General features: G+C 39.9%; 1 protein-coding gene across 2 annotated transcripts in view; it reads right to left on the reverse strand.

Annotated features, from left to right (window-relative positions):
• Positions 1-6813: 6813 nt before the first annotated feature.
• The window catches only part of PPARG (peroxisome proliferator activated receptor gamma), a 105624-nt gene continuing 90671 nt past the window's right edge, over positions 6814-21766 (reverse strand). For both annotated transcript variants that reach the window (XM_054035962.1, XM_054035961.1), the window contains one exon: positions 6814-7806. In XM_054035962.1, coding sequence (XP_053891937.1) covers positions 7559-7806 — 248 coding nt within the window. In that variant the 3' untranslated portion in view covers positions 6814-7558. The remainder of the gene's footprint in view (positions 7807-21766) is intronic.

Consider the following 21766-nt stretch of genomic DNA (forward strand, 5'->3'; position numbering starts at 1 on the left):
TAGTGTTTCAGTTTTGCCTATTTATGTACTTTCCCTAGAGTTGTTCTTTATGACAGAACTGATCTTGCATTACTCAAACACCTCTAACTCCTTTTGAAATCAGGTTGGATTGCACAAGAAATGCAGTTTCAGATTCATAATTTGTGCTGTGTGTCATTATTTATGGGAAGTATATAGTCTGAGGCCTTTTAGCTGAGATCCACTATTGTATCAGTTAATATGTGATGTCCTCCTACAGGAAGGGATGAATTCTTGGATCAAAGAGGTTTTCCCACTATAGTGATACAAGGTAAATTTCAAATAGCAAACATCCAATGAAAAACAATTTAAAAAATGGAATATTCCAGTGAAAGGGTTAATTCACCACTACTGGCATCTCATCCTGGTGCCTCTGGGGATTAACTCTGGCAGGGCTTTGCGCCCCCCTTTGGATGTGTTTCTCCTATCATCCTCTTGCATCCTCTGCAACTCCAGATGTTCCTTCTTCATGACTTGGCGCTCTGGCCAGGTCACGATGCATGTCTCCCCTTCCAGAAGTATCAAAGGCCCACTATACAAAATGGCAGTCTTCCCTTCACTGCTTTGACCATGCCACTCCTCCAGTGCTCACCCTCTAATCCAAGTTCTAGCTCAGAGGCCCTCCCATAGGCAGCCAAGATCTGCTCTACTCCATACCTTGCTGCTTTTCTCCTGAACCTTTCCTACCTCTCTCACTCTCCCCCTTTCTCTGGGTTTGTTGGCCCAAACTCCCTTCTCCCAGGGAGTAACCATAGGCTACCTGCAAACTGCTGCCCCTAGCTGCTTTCAGCTCCTGGGCTTTATACAGACCCCACCTATTCCTGTCCAGCTGAGCCTTGTCTACTTAATCTCTGCTCCCTGGCTCCTCCTCCAAGTGCAGCCTGGGCAGTTAATTGGCCCTCCTAGCCATCTTAACCCATTCAGGCCTTGTATGGGATGGACATCCCATCACAACTCCCTTTTGAATTTTAACAGCCACAAATTGGTGAACATATAATTCCTGTTAGAACCTGCTGCTCAGTAAACACCATGTTCCTGGTGTGAACAGTGCAGGGAACAGCTAGCACTGTCATCATAAATCCCCTTGTGCTATTCCATTTGATTTATGGCAGTCACATTTAAATCACCAGGGATGATTTTGTTTCCAGTTGTGGAGATCAAAGCTGATCAATACCTCGTACTGAGTTTGCAATCTCATCAGTGAATTTTAACACTCAGGCCAAATTTACAAGCCTAAGGATCCAAATCTGCAAGCACTTCCTGCTGGACATAATTCTTACTACCAGCTATAGTCCAATAGCTGCCACATTAGTAAGCACTGGGGCTGGTAGGAAGTATTTTCAAGATTGGGCCATGACTTTAAGGAACTCTGAACTGCTCTAATTTACATATTCTTGCAGCCCCTTCATCATGTAAATTATACCAGTTTAGAGTCTTAGAGAAATATCTGGAGTACTGCTAATTCACACCAGCTGAAGATCTGGCTTAGATTAAAAAAAAAAAAAAACACTTTTAAGCAAGGCCAAGTTGCAATAAAACATTAACATACTACATCGTACATTACTTGTTCAGGATCAGGTTAATATTTCAAGAACACAGTTAAAGATTCTGTCTTGCTGGCTGAGGAGACCTCCTCTTCTGAGTATGTGAGAAAGAGTGACCAAATTTCTAAATATCTATCCTCTTTTTGGGACTTCTTTTGTGTATGTATTTCAGGGGTTCTCAAACTGGGGGATGGGACTAGTCTCTGTTTGCCAGAAGCTCTAGCCTCTGTTTTCCAGAAGCTGGGAATGAGCGACAGGGGATGGATCACTTGATGATTACCTGTTCTGTTCATTCCCTCTGGGGTACTTGGGACTGGCCACTGTTGGAAGACAGGATACTGAGCTAGATGGACCTTTGGTCTGACACAGTAGGGCCATTCTTATGTTCTTACATGGGGAGTTGTGAGCTGTCAGTCTCCACACCAAACATTGCTTTGTCTCCAGGATTTATAATGGTGTTAAATATATAGAAAGGTGTTTTGAATTTATAAGGGGGAGGGTCGCATTCAGAGGCCACCAATTCAGGGGTCACCAATATAAAAGTTTGAAAACCACTCATGTATTTGGTGTGAAAGCTTTTCCCTTACATGAACAGTCTGTATTTTACTATACCACAATTCCATAGGAGGAGGGGTCACATTTTCCCAGTACTGTGCAATACACAGTCTAGCTAACAATAAAAAAGAAATGTATTTGTTGTTCTATTTAAAATGCAGATCCTTTACTGGAGCATTAAATAAGCAGGTCTGGTGATCTTTAGGAAGCTAGCATTTTTCATAAGATGACTCTCCAATAATTTTCTCTCAAAACGGTCTAATTCCTGGACTCAAACACCTCATATGCAAGTATGCCCCTTTTCCCTGCAACCCCTCCAACAGAGCCCCTCTGTAGTAGCAAAAATATGATGGATCTTAACTGGAGTAAAATGGCATTTATAAAGTAATTTATAATTTATAAAAAAATTATTTATGAACTACAAAAATTGAAGATGTATATTCCCTTCCCCTTATAGAGACTCACTCATCTAGATTAATTTATTTGTCCAGATCCCTCTCCCATCTTTTCATCTGGGTTGTTTTCTTATCAACATCTTTTTCAATCAAAATTGTATATATGTCAGGGCTGGTCTTCACTATGGTGAGACTGACGCTGCTGCAATTGATGCAGCAGGGATTGATCTAGCAGGTCTAGTGAAGACCTGCTAAATCGACGGCAGAGCGCTCTCCGGTCGACCCTGTTAATCCAGCTCTCCGAGAAGAGTCAACCAGCGAGTGTCTCCCATCGACGCTGTGCAGTGAAGACACTGCGGTAAGTTGACCTAAGCTACGTCAACTCCAGCTACATTATTCACATAGCTGGAGTAGCATAATTTAAGTCAATTTACCCTTGTAGTGAAGACAAGCCCTTAGAAGTTGTTCCAGCTTGCTCCTGGGTCAACTCCTCAAATGTGGTTAGAAGTATATTCAGATTTCACAATAAAATGTTTGACTTGTAAATATTGAAAATATGGGATCTTGAAATTATTTATATTACTACATATATCTTGGTATGATTCAAATACGAAACCAGGAACAGCTATCCGAATTGAGTAATGTCAGCTCTTACCCAGAATGAATAGTCACTTTGATAATTCCTAGGGATAAAATTCTGATGATTAATGAAAGTAGCTAAGGGAGAGGGACTCATCAATGGGAAAATTTGTCCAAAGCTGCTAAGGTGATCTGGATGAATGATTTTGGTGATGTAAATTTCTTTTTAACCCAACAATTACTATGAATAGCTAAATTTGGGCTCCAGTCTTGTTTGAGTTTTACTGAGTGTTTGTATGGTCTATTTTTAACCCAGTTGATCACATATTTTAATTGTGATGCATGATAAAATAAAATTATAATAATAATAGTAATAAACCTAGTTAGGGAAAGCTAATCCACTCTGCTTTTATAGGCTTATGCAGAACTTTAGAACTCACCCTTTGTTTTTTATGTTTTCCATATGAATTTTAATAGCTCATTCTACCACGTTTTTAATGCCATACCAGCTATAGCTATAGGGTTGCACTGAAACAAAAACAACAACTTTAGAAGGACCTTCATCTTTATCAAGGCTACCCTACCTCACCAAGAAATTTAATATTTGTTCCATTCATATAAGTCTTTTATTATTTTACTCCACACTGGAGGGTAATTTGCCTTAAAAAGATTTATGTTTCTCCACAATACTTATTCCTAAATATTTTAAAGATTCCTTTATCCATTTAAATTTATGTAGCTGACAACAGGTTGTTTTGACCCTTTCAGGAATATTCATTCCTAAAATTTCAGATTTATCATAGTTTATTTGGAAACCTAATACCTGTCCAAGTTCTAAAATCAACTGTTTTATAATTTTTAATAAGTTTTCTGGATCCTGCAAATATAATAAGACATTGTCAGCACACAAAGTTATTTGTGTTCTAATCCGCAAGACATTTTGATGCCCTTTTCCAAGAGGCTATTTCTCACGTTTATTGTAAATAGTTTCATTGCCAAAGCAAACAGCAGGGGGAATAACAGGCAACCCTATCTCATACTCCTAGACAAATTAAAAGGAGGGGATTGATGACTATTAACCAAAACAGACGCTCAAGGATGAGTATATAGGATCAATATGCCCCTATAAAAACTGATTTTCAAAACCAAATCTTTCCAAAATCTTTCTGAGGTACTCCCACTACAGCTAGTCAAAGGCTTTCTCAGTATCCAAAGAAAGCAGCACACAGGAAGAATTGCTAGAATTAACATTATAGATCTAATTCAGAGTTCTTTTGATAGTATCAGATAGATGCCTGCCAACAGTGAATCCAGACTGGTCTGAGTGAACACATTTGGACAAGATGACACTTAATCTGTTTGCTAGCACCTTGGCTTAAATTTTAGAATTCACATTAATTAAAGAAATAGGTCTGTATGATGCACAATTGGTAAGATCTTTTCTTTCTTTTAGAATGATTACAATTTTTGCCTCTTTTCATGAATCTGGAATCTCACTCCTCTGTAATATGCCATGAAACAATTCAGTTAAAATAGGGACCAACACTTGTTCAGAGCTCTATAATACTCCCCAGAATGGGACCTGGAGCTTTCTTGGATTTTAAATTCTTAACTACATCTTCAGCTTCCTCTGCAGTAATTTGCCTATGAAGAGCTGCCACATCATCCTCTGAGACCTGAGGATTTTTATATTTCTCAAATCTCTATTTATAAATTCAGGATTTGGATGTTCTGAAGTATACAAAGTATAGAAAAAAGTTAGCAAACATTTCAGAAAACTGTCTGATGCCAGTTACTAAATATCCCTTTTAATTTCTAATCAGAAGGATGGCTGATGTATCCTGTTTCTGTTTTAACTTTCTGTCTAAAAGTCTATCAGCTTTATTGCCCTTTTCATAATATTTTTGTTTAATATAGCTAAATGTTTGCTCAGCCTTACCTGTTTGTAACAGTTTAATCTTCCCTCTAATTTCAATTATTTTCTTATACATTTTTTTTAGATCCTATAGATTTATGTCTCCTTCCAGAAAAGAAAAGGAGTACTTGTGGCACCTTAGAGACTAACAAATTTATTAGAGCATAAGCTTTCGTGGAGAAGTGGGCTGTAGTCCACGAAAGCTTATGCTCTAATAAATTTGTTAGTCTCTAACGTGCCACAAGTACTCCTGTTCTTTTTGCGGATACAGACTAACACGGCTGCTACTCTGAAACCTTCCAGAAAAGAAAGTTATTTAACTAAAGTATCTTCTTCAAGAGCTCTCATCTTTTTGAGGTATATTTTATTTATAGGTATTCCCTTCATTACTGCTTTTCCAGCATCTCAGAGAACCCTCATATCATTTTATTTTATATAGTACTGATTTTTTTTCCAGTTTATGGTTATAAGGGGGTGATACAACAAGGCTCCATTCAACCACCATACCCTTTGTTTTTCTACTGAGTTCCAATCTTGCAGCAGAATGATCAGACCAAGTTATAACTCCCAGATTAGCTTTTTTGACCAAATTAGCCAAAACCCTAGAAATGAAAATCATATCAATCCTGGAATAAGATCCACGAGTAGCAGAATAATATGTATAGTTCCTGACATCCAGATTCATTTCCCAACAGACATCCCCCAGATCCTCATTTTCTAAGTGATGCAACAAATTTGCACTTGCTCTTCCCCAACACCTCTGTGTACATACAATTGATCCAAAATGGAATTAAGCACCTTATTAAAATCCCCCCCTAGAATTATATCCCCTTCCATAAAACTTCCCAAGTCACTAAAAAACTGATTTAAAAAAAAGCTTGCCTGTGATTTGGAGCATATGCATTGGCCAAGATGAGAAGTTTACTTTTCAAGAACCTCTGAATTAAAATATATCTGCCTGCTGTATTTATAAATTGTACTGAAACAATAAAAGCAAAAAGTATTGCCACCCTGCTCTTTTATTAGATTGGCCTGGAGAGAGATATGGTAGCTGAGTCCAAGATGTATTCAGGTGTTTATCATAATTTTTCTTCAAGTGTGTTTCCTATAAATAGATTATACTCAGAAAATTCTTTGTCAGCAAGCAGAATACTCTTTTCCTTTTTGTTGGATTATTCATTCCCATAACATGAACAGTCATGACATTAATAAACTCACCCATGAGTAAAGATCTGGCCTAGACTCTGAAGACTCACACACAAACTTATACCCCCCTCCTGGTCCACTTACACATCACCTCTGAACTTGGCTCACTAAGTTTAAGGCATACTTTGTGATATATAAATAAAAACAACAAGGGATTCTCACTTGGTGTCGACTCCCTATTTTACCATATGCCTTCTGGTTAGTTGCTCTTTTTGCAACATCCCTCTCTAGTCTTTTGGCCCCTCAGTGAGACTTACATCAACTAGACTCCCTCTGTGGACCAATGTCACAGATGGCATTTAAGGGTGTATGTTGATTCCTGGGCCTGACTCTAAGGGAGTGTGAATTCAATGCAAAAGTACTAAAAGAAGGTGCAAGTTACTGCAGCTTCCCTTAGATTCGATCAAACTAGCCTCTGAATTTGGTCCTCAGTGTATTCTTACCTAACATGTTGGGGACAACACACAACAAAATGAATGAGTAATGAGCAGCTCAAAACTTCCATGTTCCCAACAAGAAACACTGACATCTGAAAGACAAACTAACACAATGGGAGATTATATTGTGGGTTTATGACTTGAAGAACAAATCCAAACCCTGCTTGATGTTCATAAAAGTTACTTTATTTCTATTTTACATAGCACGTTGAGCTGAATATGCTGCTTGATGATGGTGCATAATGTGAAATAAGTCTCAGCCCCAGTTGCATAGCATAGACTGCTCTTGGACTAAGTTAACTAAAAAGGCTTCTTGTTCCTAAAAATGGCGTAAACTGCTGGTGGTTTCCTGATGTCACTTACATTTGGAGATGGCAGTGTAAGAGTCTTAAAGTGGGTCCAGATGTAATCAGGCCCAGTATGTATAACTATAGTCTTTTGAGTTCTCATGAAGAATTGCAATAACCTGAGATTCAATCATTGTTTTTGTTGCTAACTTTTGAGTTTCACTTATAGAACCAGATGTAGTATCTTGGATTTCCTCTAGACATGTTTGAGGAAGAAGACTTTTATTTTTAAGTTGAAAATTTAACTGCACGGTTAACCAACTTCAATGACGTTTTAAACATATTGGACAAGCAATTTTGTTTAAGAAATAAGATAGTTAAAAAATTAATTCTGAAAATACTGCCAACAATTTCATGATATAGACATTTTTAATATTAAAAGTAAATTGTAAATGTGTCTTTATAAACAATATGCATAAAATACATCTACTATACTAAAGCTTTCTCTCTTTTTTAAATGGTATTTCACAGTAATTTCTTAGGTATGTAATGTTTTCCCTCAAAGAAATAGTGCAATTTGAAGAACGTACATTATGTCAGCGGATTAGAATTTTTGTGGTCATTAATACAAGTCTTTGTAGATTTCTTGTAGGAGTGGATGAAGACTCATATCTGTCTCCGTTTTCTTTATTATTTGCAACAGCTGCACATGTTCTGTTACAATCTGTCTGAGGTCCGTCATTTTCTGAAGCAACTTTGCAAACAGCTGTGATGATTCTGGGTGATTCAGCTTTAGTTGGAGCTCCAAAGCTTGCAGCAAATTGTCTTGTATATCTTCAATGGGCTTCACATTCAACAAACCGGGGCGATCTAGGAAAAATAATTGTGGGGGAAGGAACTAGTGAATAAAATAGTAACTTTGGTTTGGAGAAGAATACCTCAGTCATTCACTTTCTCAAAGGTTTCTCCAACACACTATCTAAAAGTTGCACTTTTTGAATGCTATTTGATGATTTCCTATGTTTTTTTTAACAGACAGCCTCTTATTAAAGCATTCACAAGGAAAAATAGTCTTAGAAAGGGTACAAGCATTGGTTAGTTACAGTTATAGAGGTATGTATGTAGTACATTGCAATGCATATTCTACACCAGATTCTCTTGTTGAAGGAAGAGTAAGTAAATAAGATACACTTGAAGGACATCAAAGTCTTCACTGGGTAATTCATCAATGGACATCAACGTACAGACAACTGGATCTACTAGTGTTTGATACCTCTTTAAAATCTGCAAGTGATTCTTCCTATGATGATGAGGGTAATATAAAAACTTGGATGATTGCTGAAAAAGCAAACTAGTCAAGCCACAAATGTGACTTCAATGGGAGACATGACTGAGGGCCACAGATTTTGGGCCACAGTGTCTTCATAATTCTAACTTGCTGGACTTAAAGATTTTGTGCTTAATTCTCCCCCAAGTCCATACTCCACTGGGCTTTCAGAGAGCTGGTTATGGTTCCCTGGTTCCGCCCCGGCATCAGTTAGAGGGGATCTCAGGAATCTTATGCCAATGGAGGATTGTTGCATCAGTGACACTGCTTCCTGAGGGATGAGGTGTGTGTGTGTGTGGGGGGGGGGGGCGCTGGTGCAGGAGCTGCCTCTACTGGATTCATGATAGCAGAGAGTTCTCCTCCGTGAGGGGAATTCTGCTTTAGACACTAACAACCAGAATTCGAACCCTTTCAGCACATGAGCTATGTAAAGGAACCACATGGAACTGGAGAATCTGGCCCTTCTTTTTGTTTCGGGCTTTTAATATTGATATCAGTATTCCCTTTTCTCTTCCAATATGCCATGTCTATCTGGGCTTGAATACTTGAATACATGATTTTGTATTTAGTAATAGCATTCCATTGCAGGGCAATGCTGCTTTCAGACTTACCGTGATCTTGATATGTCTTGTTCTTTAAAAATAGCTTTGCTTAGGTCTCTTATTTCATGTGAAACCATTTGACAGAAAGATTAAATCTTTACTAGCAACATTTGTTCTGTTAACTCCTCCCTCCTCCAACTCCTTTTATTGGGTGGTGGCCATTATTACTTAACAGGACTAAGGGCAATTTATCTAACTTCATGTAATAAAAAATTTGAATCTATGGCCACAGAAGTTAAGGACATGGCCGAACGCTGTTGTAATTGCACTAAATTGTCACATTTGATAATGATTGTCAATGACATGTTACTGCTTAGGTTGCTAATATGTAACCAAGTAAACCAACTTTACATTGGGTATGGCCTACATGTGCCCATGACAAAGCAGAAGTTAATAATTTTACTGCTTAGCCAACAGATTAGTCTCACAAGTCAATCAATAACAAGCAGTGCATACATCTGGGCACAATGGAGGTATTTTCTTCTATATGGAGAGCTATCCAGTGTGGAAAGGAGAGGTGGTGTTCTAAATTCATTGCTGATTAGGTACTCTTAGGATGTGTGTCATAATGGATAAAGCACTAGACTGGGACCCAGGAGACCTTGATTCTATTCCCAGCTTGGCCACTGGCCTATATGGTAATCCTGGGCAAGTCATGTCACTGCTCTGTGTCAATTTCCCCATCTGTAAAATGGGGAAAATGATGCTTACCTCCTTTATAAAGCACTACTGATGAAAAGCACTAGGTGGTATTATTTCCTGGCTGAAGTTGGGGTTGATAGATAGGTATTCATAGAATATCAGGGTTGGAAGGGACCTCAGGAGGTCATCTAGTCCAACCCCCTGCTCAAAGCAGGACTAATCCCCAGACAGATTTTTGCCTGCAATCCCTAAATGGCCCCCTCAAGGATTGAACTCACAACCCTGGGTTTAGCAGGCCAATGTGCAAACCACTGAGCTATCCCTCCCCCCATGAAGTACCTGTTCTCCAGTCATCAGATTAACTCAGCACTAGGTTTACAGGAATCTCACTTCATTTTCATTTTGCTTTTACAATGTTACCATGTTTTAGGCCTTGTATAGACTTAGGTTTTTAGTCACCAGTGAAACTACAACTGATATAGCTTCCCCCAGTTCAAACCCTTACAGGAGATGCATCTCACTGCTATGAAACTCCACTTGTACTGGTACAATCTGAACCCAGGGTAAGAAGCATAGCATAAACTGTGGTTTACACAGATGTAATGTGTCTACACTAGGGGTTTGCCCCAGTGCAGCTATAGCTACACTAATCGTTAGAAACGCCAAGTGCAGACAAGCCAAGAAACTAATCACAACTTTAACAAGAAACTCAACACCATCATGAATAAAATAACTACAGCTAAGCACTTTTATGAAGAGAGAGGACCTGATTCTCAATCATTTTATCCCTGTGCTTGGGGCATGAATAAAGGGGTATGTGGGGGGCAATAAAAATGGCTTTATGCCACATTTATAATCCCCATGCGCTAAGCAAGCCTGGGGCTTGTCCAGCCCCTAGTGTAAACTACAGTATCCTCAGAACTAAGCTAATTTATGTTAGGGCTGACCATGGTCCCCCATAGGCCCTGGGAAGCAGAAAATAGTTGGAGTGCACTGTACTCTGGCTGTATTTCCTCTTTGCCTCTGGCCTGTTGCTTTGGAGGAGGACTGAGAGCAGGGTCAGTGTATAGGCCTTAAACCAACTCTATGCCAGATGGGGAGATTCCCTTTACAGTGCATATAGTCAAGGGGTCATCTTTGCTCCCTTTATTCTACCAGGGTGACTTAAAAGGACCTTAGTCCACTGGAGAATCAAGCCTGGACATTATAAAGGGCTAGCTTAGTAGTCCTATGGTTACTGCTCTGCAGAACAACCTTGGATTCAGTTACTAAAACTAATGGCTTGTTATTTTGGTGGATATGGATCTGGAGAGGAGAAAGCAATTTTCATCACAATGCAACGATCTCTCCTATATAAGAGCAGTGTTTGATGTGTCATTCCAGTTCTTCTCAAATAAAATGTTAGTATGATGCAGCTGCAGATCAAAATCTGAGCTTTGAAGTTCAGGGCACTTGGATTTGGGGTTTTGTCTCAAGCTCATTTCTAGCATTTACAAGTATATATTGAACAGAGCAATCACAAAATCATAAAGAGAGGAAATCATTACATAAACTGATGCAAAAATATTTATTTATGTAGAGGAAAGTCAGGATTTATCAGCATGGATTTTCTAGAAACTAGCGATTCCTTTTCACTCGGTGTACTACACACCATAATAATCTTTTCCCAGAAATCATTATCCCAAATGTTTTAGTACATTTTCAAAGAATGTCTTCCTTTGTTGCAAAACTATAAATCCTGATTTTATTATTAACCTGTGCTTGGCTGGCAGAGGTCATGTATATAAACATATACCAGTTTACTGGCAATATTAGACCTTTATAACCAAAAATATCTTGTAGTGTAAATATCTGCAAACAGAAAAACCATCTGCAAATGAACAATACTTTCTTATTGATTTCCTAGAGGATTTTGGAAATATAATCAAGACATTTTTAAAACTACCTACCGGACTTTGGATAAATTATCAAGACTTATTTTCAGACTACCTGGGTACATTAAAGTTGGTACAATATACATTTGCTCATATCAATCCTTCATAAACCTCCCAACTGGATATTTCTAAGCTGTTAATAATTTTGTCTTTTGGATGCTATAGCTTTAAATTTCACTGCCTTGCTGACGAGGAAAATTGAACCAGCTGGATATGACTCAGTGCACAGCAAAATACAGGTCAAACAAGTATGAAGACCATAGTTTCTATTTCCCTTGGGATTAGCCTCCATTTCCCCTCTGTCCTCTTAATGCTGGGAATTATCAAGGTGTGAGTTTTTCAGATGTAAAACCCAAATCAAGGCAAATCATCCCCAAATCTGACTTGCAGGGCCTCTGAAGCAAACCAGAATGTCAGCATCTAGGCTGGGATTTACAAAGGAGCCTATGTGAATTAGGCATTCAAATTCCAATGAAGTTCAGTGGCTGACTTCCTTAGGCTTCTTTATAAAACCCAGCCTAATGGCTTTATAATGAAGCACTGGAATTAGGATCAGTGAAGCTGGAGATGGCAAAGGCCGATTGGATCACAGAATATCAGGGTTGAAAGGGACCTCAGGAGGTCATTTAGTCCAACCCCCCTGCTCAAAGCAGGACCAATCCCCAGACAGATTTTTGCCCCAAGATCCCTAAATGGCCCCCTCAAGAGTTGAACTCACAATCTTGGGTTTAGCATGCTGATGCTCAAACCATTGAGTTATCCCTCCCCCTTTAAAATATTAGTTTTCAATAAGCCAGATCCTGAGGAAGGAAAAGTCCTATTGAAGGTAAAACAGATTTTGCCTGAGTAATGACTTCAGGATATGAGCCATTATTTTGTATGCTATGCTCTTCTACAAAGAGAAGATGACACCATTTCTGTCTCAAGAAGCTTATTTAGACCAGACACAAGACAATATTGTTCAAACCTATGAGACACTCGGGTTGAAGCTGCAAGCATTACCTGCACAGCTTGAAGTTAACCACACTCACTGGGGTCGAAGAAGATGTGTTTTTTGTGAAGGGATTAGTAGGGGAAGGGAGGTCATTCAGGGCACAAAGAGAGGGAGCTCCAGGCAGAGGTGGCACTACGAAGAAGGTACAAGAGTGGGAAATACATATGGGGTCTTTAGTTGGGAGCCTTGGGAAGAGTATAGATCTGTGATTCTCAACCAGGGGTATGGGTACCCCATGGGGTACGCAGAGGTGTTCCAGGGGGTACATAAACTCATCCAGATATTTGCCTAGTTTTACAACAGGCTACATAAAAACACTAGGAATGTCAGTACAAACTAATGTCAGTACATGCCTACACATACATGCTTACAGCGGCACCGTTGAATCAATACAGTGGTGCCGCTGTAAGAGTACTTGTGTAGCTGCGTTATGTCTATAGGAGAGTGTCTCCCACCGACACAGTGCTGTGCACACTGGCGCTTATGCCACTCAGGCATAGATAGTTAGAGGAGGGTAGCTAGAAATGAGAAGCAACGATATGGGCAGGGACAACATTGACATGGAAAGTGAGACAAAGCTAGCATATAGATTTGAAGAGAGGATAGACTAAGCAGTGGGAGAGGTGGATCAGTCCTAGCAACAGCATTTTCATAGAGCACAGTAGAGAGAAAGGAGGTGAAGGGGGGGCCAAGGATGAATAGGTGGCAATTGTTAAGGTGAGAGAAGACCAAGATGAGAGAGGGGTGAAACAGGATATAGACTTTAAGCTTATGTGAGTGGGAGGATGGCGTAACTGTCAATGTTACTGGAGAACAGGGCGCATTGATTCCATTCCCTGCAAGCACAGAGCGCAGTGCTATGGAAGAGCTGTTAAAGGGCTATCATCCTGGTGTTCCCTCTAATTTTTCCCACCCATGTTGGGGTGTGGGGGTGTTTGTGAAGCCTCTGGCTGGGGGTATGGGCTCTGGGGCTAGGGATGAGGGGTTTGGGGTGCAGTATGGCTCCCTGGGGCTACAGTGGGGAGAGAGGACTCCCCTCCAGCTCTCTCTCCCCGCAGCAGCACCTGGGCTGGGGGGGAGAGGCACCTGTTCCCTGGCCGCGGCAGGTCTAGGTTCGCGCTGGGGGAGGGGCACCTGTCCCCTGGCTGCGGCAGGTCTGGGGCTGGGCTGGTTTCAGGGCGCCTGTCCCCCGGCAGCAGCAGGTCTGGGGCTGGGCTTGGTCAGGTCCTGGGGAAGGGCACCTGTCCCCCAGCCATGGTAAATTCGGCACTGGCCTGGGTCGGGGCCTGGGACGGGAGCCGCAGCAGGTCCGGGGTTTGGGGAGAGGCATCGCTCCCCAACGCAGCCCTGAGCACCTCCGCAATACTTAATAGGTAGCTGTGCAGCTTAGAGGGAACTTAGGTAACCATCATAATTTTTAAGACCTATTTCTTCATCTATGTTACAAAGGTCATTTCAGATTATTAAAACTGAAAGTATTTTAAAAGTCTAATTTACTTTTTACCAGTTGTACTCATTGCTAACTGCTTGTCTTTTGCCTGGCTTGGACAATGGAAGCAAACTAGACCATTTCACTTTTTGTTCATTATTGATTAGTTTTGTTTTCTGGTTCCCATTCATTAGCACAAGGTTATTTCATTTGGTTTGGAAACACTGCAGGAAAATGTTTAAATCCAAATAAACTGTCTTAAATTATTGGGGAAAAATTAATTAAAATTGTTCTGAGATTTGTAGAACATTTTTTTCAGAACAACCCCCAAATTTTGGGTCTAAATTACCTGACTGTATCTGTTTAAAGTGATACTTCACTTTTTCTTAGACAAAAAATAGGTTTTACATATTTGAAAGCCTTTTTCAGGCTTGAATGTCCTTAAAATTAACTATATTTTTTGTTATTCCTGACTTACAAAATGTCCATCTGCATGTCTCTAGGTTTACATTTTATGTCTATAACAATCATCATTATTCAAGGTCATTTAGAGTTTAAATACACATTCCGAAATCATAATATTATAAAATACATAGACATAATGGCTGATTGAACACTTTTGTTCTAGTGCTATTTCTGTAGAAGAGGCAGATATGACTCAGCAGTTTGGGTTTTACTTACCACTCTGTAACATGCAGTGCACTCGTTAGGTTTTTGGTTCAAAGCCCACAGTAGTTATCTGCAGTTGTTGGTCTGATTAGGAAGTATTTCATTGTTTGAACATGATTACTACAAGGGTAATTTTGTAACGGTCAATGCTAAAATCCTTGGTAATATTCAGTGATGAAACCTCAAATTTTTCATATTGTGGTTAAATGATTTAATATAGCAGTTAACAAAGAACAGCTACTCTGGGCTCACGAACTGCTCCAAAACATAGAGTGGGAGACCCGACAAGTCAGAAGCAGAGATAGGCCTGAACCAAAATCCTCGGTCCGAGTGCACTTAGACTGACAGAGTCTGGATCTGGATCCAAACTTTGTAGCCAGACCTTTTTACAACAGGTCAGACCAAATTCCCAGATCCAAACATTCTCCCAAATTTGTGGGCTATTAAGTGGTGGAGTTGGGATCTGGAACCAGACTTACTGCTTGGACTAGGGTTGTCAATTTTGGTTGGACATATTCCTATAGGTTTCATCACATGATATAATTTTTAATTAAAGATTAATCTTTAATTCCTGGAAACTGCAGGACAATTCTGGAGGTTTGGCAATCCTAGCTTGGGACCATCTATAGTCAGAGGAATGACTATGCAAAAATGACCCAGTAAATTCCCTATTTATTCTGTCTCAGAGACTTCCTGAACAAATTTGCTAAATTTATAAGCAGGAGTGAATTAAGACTAAAGAAGGCTTCCATTCTCCAAAACTTCTAGCATCCCTTTCTCCTGAGACATTTCTTTCCCCCAACCCTCTGACAGACTCCTTGTTTTTTCCTACCTAAGCAGAATACTTCATCCCAGTTTACCACACAGAGACAGGTTCTTGGTGTATGTTCTCTCCCCAGAGTCAGTCAGGGCTTCTGCTCAGACTCACTACAGTGTAGGGATCCACTCTGAACCAAGGAATCTGGATCACAAGGATCCTGCTTTTAATACACCTCTGTTTACAAGACAAAAGGATAATTTTTCTCTAATATTCAGCTCTACAAACTCAGCATAGGATCTGAGAGTGAAGCTAGCTTTTTTTTTTGGCTGTGCATTATCACCAATGATGCAGAAGCTGTCATTTTACTGATAATGCATGAGTCTGTATAGACTCAGATGTACGTGCTCTAAACTGCTAATAAGTAAAAACTTGGTTTGATCAGTAAAGTAAGAAAAATCAAATTGAAGACACATATGGTACAGATATGCTAAGAATGTGCTTTTAAAAAAAGCCATTGTTTTAACTTTATTTGTATTTAATATAGTAGTTTGTAAGCATGGTAAACTCCCCAACATTAATTCTAAAACCACAGGAAAAGCTCTAAAAGATTCTTTTTCTCTACAATTTCTAAAGCAAAGTAAATGTGAAAACTGAGAGTTTGGCTACACTTGCAAGTTACAGTGCAATAAAGGAGCCCCGGGCGCCCTAGCTCATTCCCTGTCCACACTGGCAAAGCACGTACAGCGCTCTGTCTCCGCGGCTACAGCGCTGCTGGTACTCCACCTCGGCGAGAGGAATAACGTTTTCTGCACCTTGGCTACAATGCACGGGTGTCAGTGTGAACGAGGTGTTGGGTTACTGTGCTCTGATTGGCCTCCGGAAACGTCCCATAATCCCCTTAAGTCAAGTGGCCACTCTTGTCATTGTTTTGAACTCCTGTAGGAATGCGGAAATGCCCTTTCAAAGCTCCGTTTCTGACAGCCAGCATGCAAGCCATTAGTGTGGAATGAGAGAGAGGCGGGGGGGAGGGGAGATCTGCTGCTGTCTGAACTTACAAGACAGCATGCTGACATGTTCTCAGCCCCCCAAAACCCCACTCTCTCTCCCCCCACATATACACAACACACTCCACCCCACCCCATTTGAAAAGCACGTTACAGTCACTTGCATGCTGGGATAGCTGCCCATAATGCACTGCTGCAAATGCCGCTGCAAGTGCCGCAAATGTGGCCTTGCCAGTGCGCAAGCAGCTGTCAGTGTGGACAGACTGCAGTGCTTTCCCTACTGCACTCTCCGAAGACAGGTTTAACTCACAGTGCTCTACATCTGCAAGTGTAGGCATGCCCTGAGTTAAGCATGCATTTTAGTGCTCAGTGTGCTATATTGTTGGGGTAAGGTAGGGTGTCGGGTCAACCAGACCCTGGTTCAGCAAAACACTTAACCATGTACTTAATCTTCTTAGCATATGCACAATATGCCTCAGGTGGCACGTGACCAAGATTCATCACTGAATTTGGTCTGCCAGTTGGATCATGAGCTTCCCTAGCCTGCGTATTAACGGGGAGTGCAATGTGAACACTGATCCATGACCCCCATCTACTTAATATTATGGATGGACTCAAGTATGTACTTTAGTGCTTTTCTGAATCAGAGCCTCAGTGTATCAATGTTTTAATTCACTTTCTCTTAATACAATTTCACAGTTGGGATGCAACGTAATAGAATCAGAAATTTAGTATACTCTAGTCCTTCATACGTAAAAGTATTTCTATCTGTAGGATATACACATAACCCCCCATAAATACATATACATACACACGTAAAAGAGTTCTTTAGTTCTATTTGGAGAAGTATTTTATAAACTCAAACACACCTGATCAAAAAAAGACAGAGACATAATGGGAATAAACAGCCAATCAAACAAATTTTCATTCTCTCTATATGCAACCAGCATGAGATCTTGACCAGTGAAATAAAGGTTCACAGAAATATCATACCACTGCCACACTCAGCTTTATAGAATTTTAAAGATACCTCAAACTCTTTACCAGGTATTTTGGCAACACTAAAAAACACCAGGAAACCACAGCAGAGAAGTAAATGAGACACAGAGGAGAATAAGTTCTACACAGTTAACTTTAGCTTAATTAAACAACGATTTACACATATTTGGAGGGGATAGGCTTAGAATTGCCTTCACCACTGTGCTAGTTTGTAAAATGAGATACTCCTTTCTACCAATCCAATCCAAATTAATGTGCACAGCTAGAAGTCTTACTCTCCTTAAAAAGAGGACCAGGAACAATAGAAAAAGCCCTTTCCTTCTTCCCCTTTGGCCTTCCTCTCACAGAGGTTCCCTTGCAGCCTCCATCAACAAACTTTTGTCTCTTTTCCAGTAATCTTGTCAATTACAAACTTGATAGGAAGGAGGGTATGCTAGTGCGGAGAAAAAGCATGCTTTCAAATTAATTCAGAAATGGGCACAAAACAGACCACTTTTGAAGCCTAATATTTCCCTTTCAGTCTGCTTGCATTACTTTGATACCTCCTATTAAACAATGAGATATCTTTCCATTTTGATGCAAAAATATTAGTTTTTCAAGCATCATTTCCCCATCATAAATGTTTATATGTAGGACTTTTCTCTTTTGGTATGGAGCAAGTAGCCTGCCAACTTGAAGGATAATGACTGCCTATGAAATGAGTAGGGCCCTACCAAAAGTGAAATCTGTGCATTACAGACTGTGAAATCTGGTCTCCCACCGTGAAATCTGGTCTTTTGTGTGCTTTTACCCTAGCCTATATAGATTTCACAGGGAAGACCAGCGTTTCTCAAATTGGGGGTCCTGACCCAAAAGGGTTTTTTTGGGGGGGTGGCAAGGTTATTTTAGGGGGGCGTGGTATTTCCATCCTTACTTCTGTGTTGCCTTCAGAGCTGGGTGGCCGGAGAGTGGCGGCTGGTGGCCGGAGAGCGGCAGTTAGCTCTGAACGTGGCACCTCGCCAGCAGCAGCAATACCATACCATTCCACCCTTACTTCTGTGCTGCTGCCTTCAGAGCTGGGCAGCTGGAGAGTGGCAGCTGCTGACTAAGGGCCCAGCTCTGCAGGCAGCAGCACAGAAGCAAGGGTAGCAATACTATATCATGCCATCCTTACTTCTGTGTTGCTGCTGGAAGTGGCTTTGCCTTAGGAGCCAGGCTCCTGGCCAGCAGCCGCCGCTCTCCAGTTGCCCAGGTCTGAAGGTAGTGCCCCCGCCAGCAGCAGCACAGAAGTAAGGGTAGCAGTACCGCAACCCCCCCCCCCACAATTACCTGGTGGCCCCCCCACAACTCCTTTTTGGGTCAGGACCCTCTACAATTACAACACCGTGAAATTTCAGATTTAAATAGCTGAAGTCATAACATTTACGATTTTTAAAATCCTAAGACCATGAAATGTACCAAAATGGACCATTAATTTGGTAGGACCCTAATAATGAGCATGTAGTTGCAATCCTTTTACCAGAGAAAAGGTGTCTTAAATCCGCCCTTGTTGACAGCCAGTTTAAGGACTGAATAGGTATAAAGCCTGAACTATTCTCACCCCTTAAAGGTAGCCCTTCTAGGTCAGTGTTGCAGCACATTGGCAGGACTGTAGAGGGAAGCCTGCATATCCATGCCATAGATGTTCTGCAGATCAAGATCTCCAGGGGTATCAATATGGCACTATTCACAAGCTTATTTACAGGATTTTTTTTTTAAAGAAAGAAAATACTGCATGAAGAAACAGTCCTTTTCTCTATGGAACTGCTGAAAATCTTATATAGTCTACATGCTGCTCCCTCTCAGATCTCCTTGAAACAGATCTCCTGTTTCAAGGGCTTCCTTTGAACACACTACTCAGCTTCTTGGAATGTTTCTAATTTAGTAGTTGTCCAGAGACATCTACATGGAGCACATCATGGGACACCGTTAGTACCAGGTTAAGTAATCGAGAACGCCGGTCAGGGAAAAAACCCACTTCCTTCCTTGATGAACCAAGGGATACACCTCACCCATGTACTTATTCACTACACCAATACTGACTTGGACTCTAAATACATTCTATGGGTGGCGTACCCAAGACCACTTATCCACTGACGTTTTAAAAACTCCTGCACCCCAATCTGGGTCTATGCTGGTTATGTACTATATATGTATCTTGTGAACCTTGTAACCGATGCTTGTAATCCCTTCCCAAGCCTGACCCCACATGTACAGTACCGTCCCTCTTAACTTGTGTAAATTTGATTTTAAACATTAACTTTAATACAATTTTTACTGTTAAATAGCACAACCATTTACCTATTGAGGCCAGGGTTGCATGGGTGTCACAGAACAGCAAATACATCGATCATCCTAGAGTTCTTGTTTTTAATGGCCTGCAAGAGGTTGAGGCAACCTTAGCATTGATTTCACTGGATCTGTGACCATTCACAGCAGCTGAGGATCTACCCCTAGGTGTATGTGGGGCTAGATGGCAGGTGATGACAGGAAATGAAAAAAATCTTTCTGAAAACATTTTTCTAAATCTCATTTTACCAGAATGCATTTCTCAAAATTACAGTAACTAAAAAAAATGCTCTGATGAAAATTTTACATTGCTAACAATGGGATAAAAAATGTCTCTTTTAAGAAATGGGAATTATTCTGTTGCCCATGAACGGCAACTCTGTCTCATCAGCATTTTTTTTATGTAATTAATTTTTTTTGCCTGAATTAAACATTTTCAGTATTCTTTTTAAGCAAAATGTACAAAGGCACATTAAGAACAGCTGTTTAGCATTATAATAATGAGCACAGTGCAACATTTGAAGTGATTGAAACTGAATGAGCTGGCCCACTGTGCTTTGAATGGCTCAGCTAAAACTCAAGTGGGTAACTGTGGAGGTGCAATTATTTTTAATTTGTTGCCATTATGGTTAATTTGTCGCTTCTCTCCATCATTTTGATGTGGGCATTTTGTCTTGTAAAATAGGCCATAAATGCTACTGTTTCAGTCTCAAGCAATTTATAAGTTTTAGAGAAACTGTGATAAATTCCAAATAATTTCATTTCACAAACAGAAATTTTTCCTGTGTAATGTTTCAGCTGGAAATATCTCCAGCTCTTCTTTTCTTTCTTCTTCTCTTTAAACAGTGTAAGAGGTACCACTTAAGGAAAAAGTGTATCCAACATTACTTCCCTAGGCAATGACAGAATCACTTATACAGAAACAAAGCATTTGGCTGGAGTGTTTTTGTAAGTTTCTGAGAGCAGTCACTAGGTTTCTCTCCCTCGCCCCTTTCTATGGGATTACAACATATACCCCAAAGACTTTTTGAGGTGGCTTTAACATTACAGTATTCTTTGAGTCAGTGGCCTCTGAATAAAGACATAGTGGTTTTAGAACTCATAATTTTAGGTGACACTGGCCTGATTCTTCAATATTTTGGTAGGCTAACTTCCCACTGAAACATCAGCAAGAGCAGTCAAAAGAGCAGGGTTTCACTTCCATACTTTGTTGGACCTGTCTGTATTAAATTACCTACTGCAAAGAAGGAACACTGTTCTTCATGTACTCCTACATCCCATATTAATATAAACTACAGCTGGAATACAGATTATAAAAAATAGTTTATTATATGTACAATTTGACTCTATAGACTAGAGGACATCCCCAAGTAGGAAGCGAGATGTCATTGTCTTAGACAAGGGATAAGCTTTTTCAAAACATCGTCTTTCTTATTTTAAAACAGTCTTGAAAGCAGGTAGAAAGATATCACCTTCAGACATCTGTTTTCATATCAGAAAACTATAGGATTTGTATGTACAGTGACTGGATGAGATTCTGAACTAATTAAAACTAATTAATTAAATTCTGAAAGTGGTTCATGAATCTCGTTTTTCAGATTATTCATATAAGAAAAATTATTATTGGTTGATTAATCTGGTTCACAGAAGTTAATATTTCTTAGTGGGTTATTCTCCTCCTGGGATCCAAAATGTAAGATGACTTACCTCATACTTGTTTCCTCTAATGCAAAACAAACACTACTGAAATTTAACAGACCCAGTTTTGCAGCTACAGATTATGAGTTCCCTTTTTTCAATTAGAAATGGGAGAGCTTTTAAAGGCCTGTTTCTCATCTGTTAACTTTTCTGTAATATCAGAAAACTCAGACTTTATTGGCTCACTTTCTGGAGTGTCTTTTTAAGCTTGTATAATTCCATCCCCCCCAGCCAACCAAAAATGTACTCATATCATATTCTCCTTTATTGAATTAATACAAAGTCCTCAGGGATCCATTTGATTGAAAGTCTTGCTCAAGCAAAGGTCTTCTGAGAAGAATTGTACTTGTTTGAAGTGGATTTAGCTAGTCTAATAGAACATGTTGTGATATTTTCCCTGAATGAAACAGAATGCCAGAAAGTAATTTTACATTAATTTAAACATGATGTATGGTATATCATACA

The sequence above is a fragment of the Malaclemys terrapin genome, chromosome 7 (genome assembly GCF_027887155.1).
Source record: "Malaclemys terrapin pileata isolate rMalTer1 chromosome 7, rMalTer1.hap1, whole genome shotgun sequence".
NCBI lineage: Eukaryota > Metazoa > Chordata > Testudines > Emydidae > Malaclemys > Malaclemys terrapin.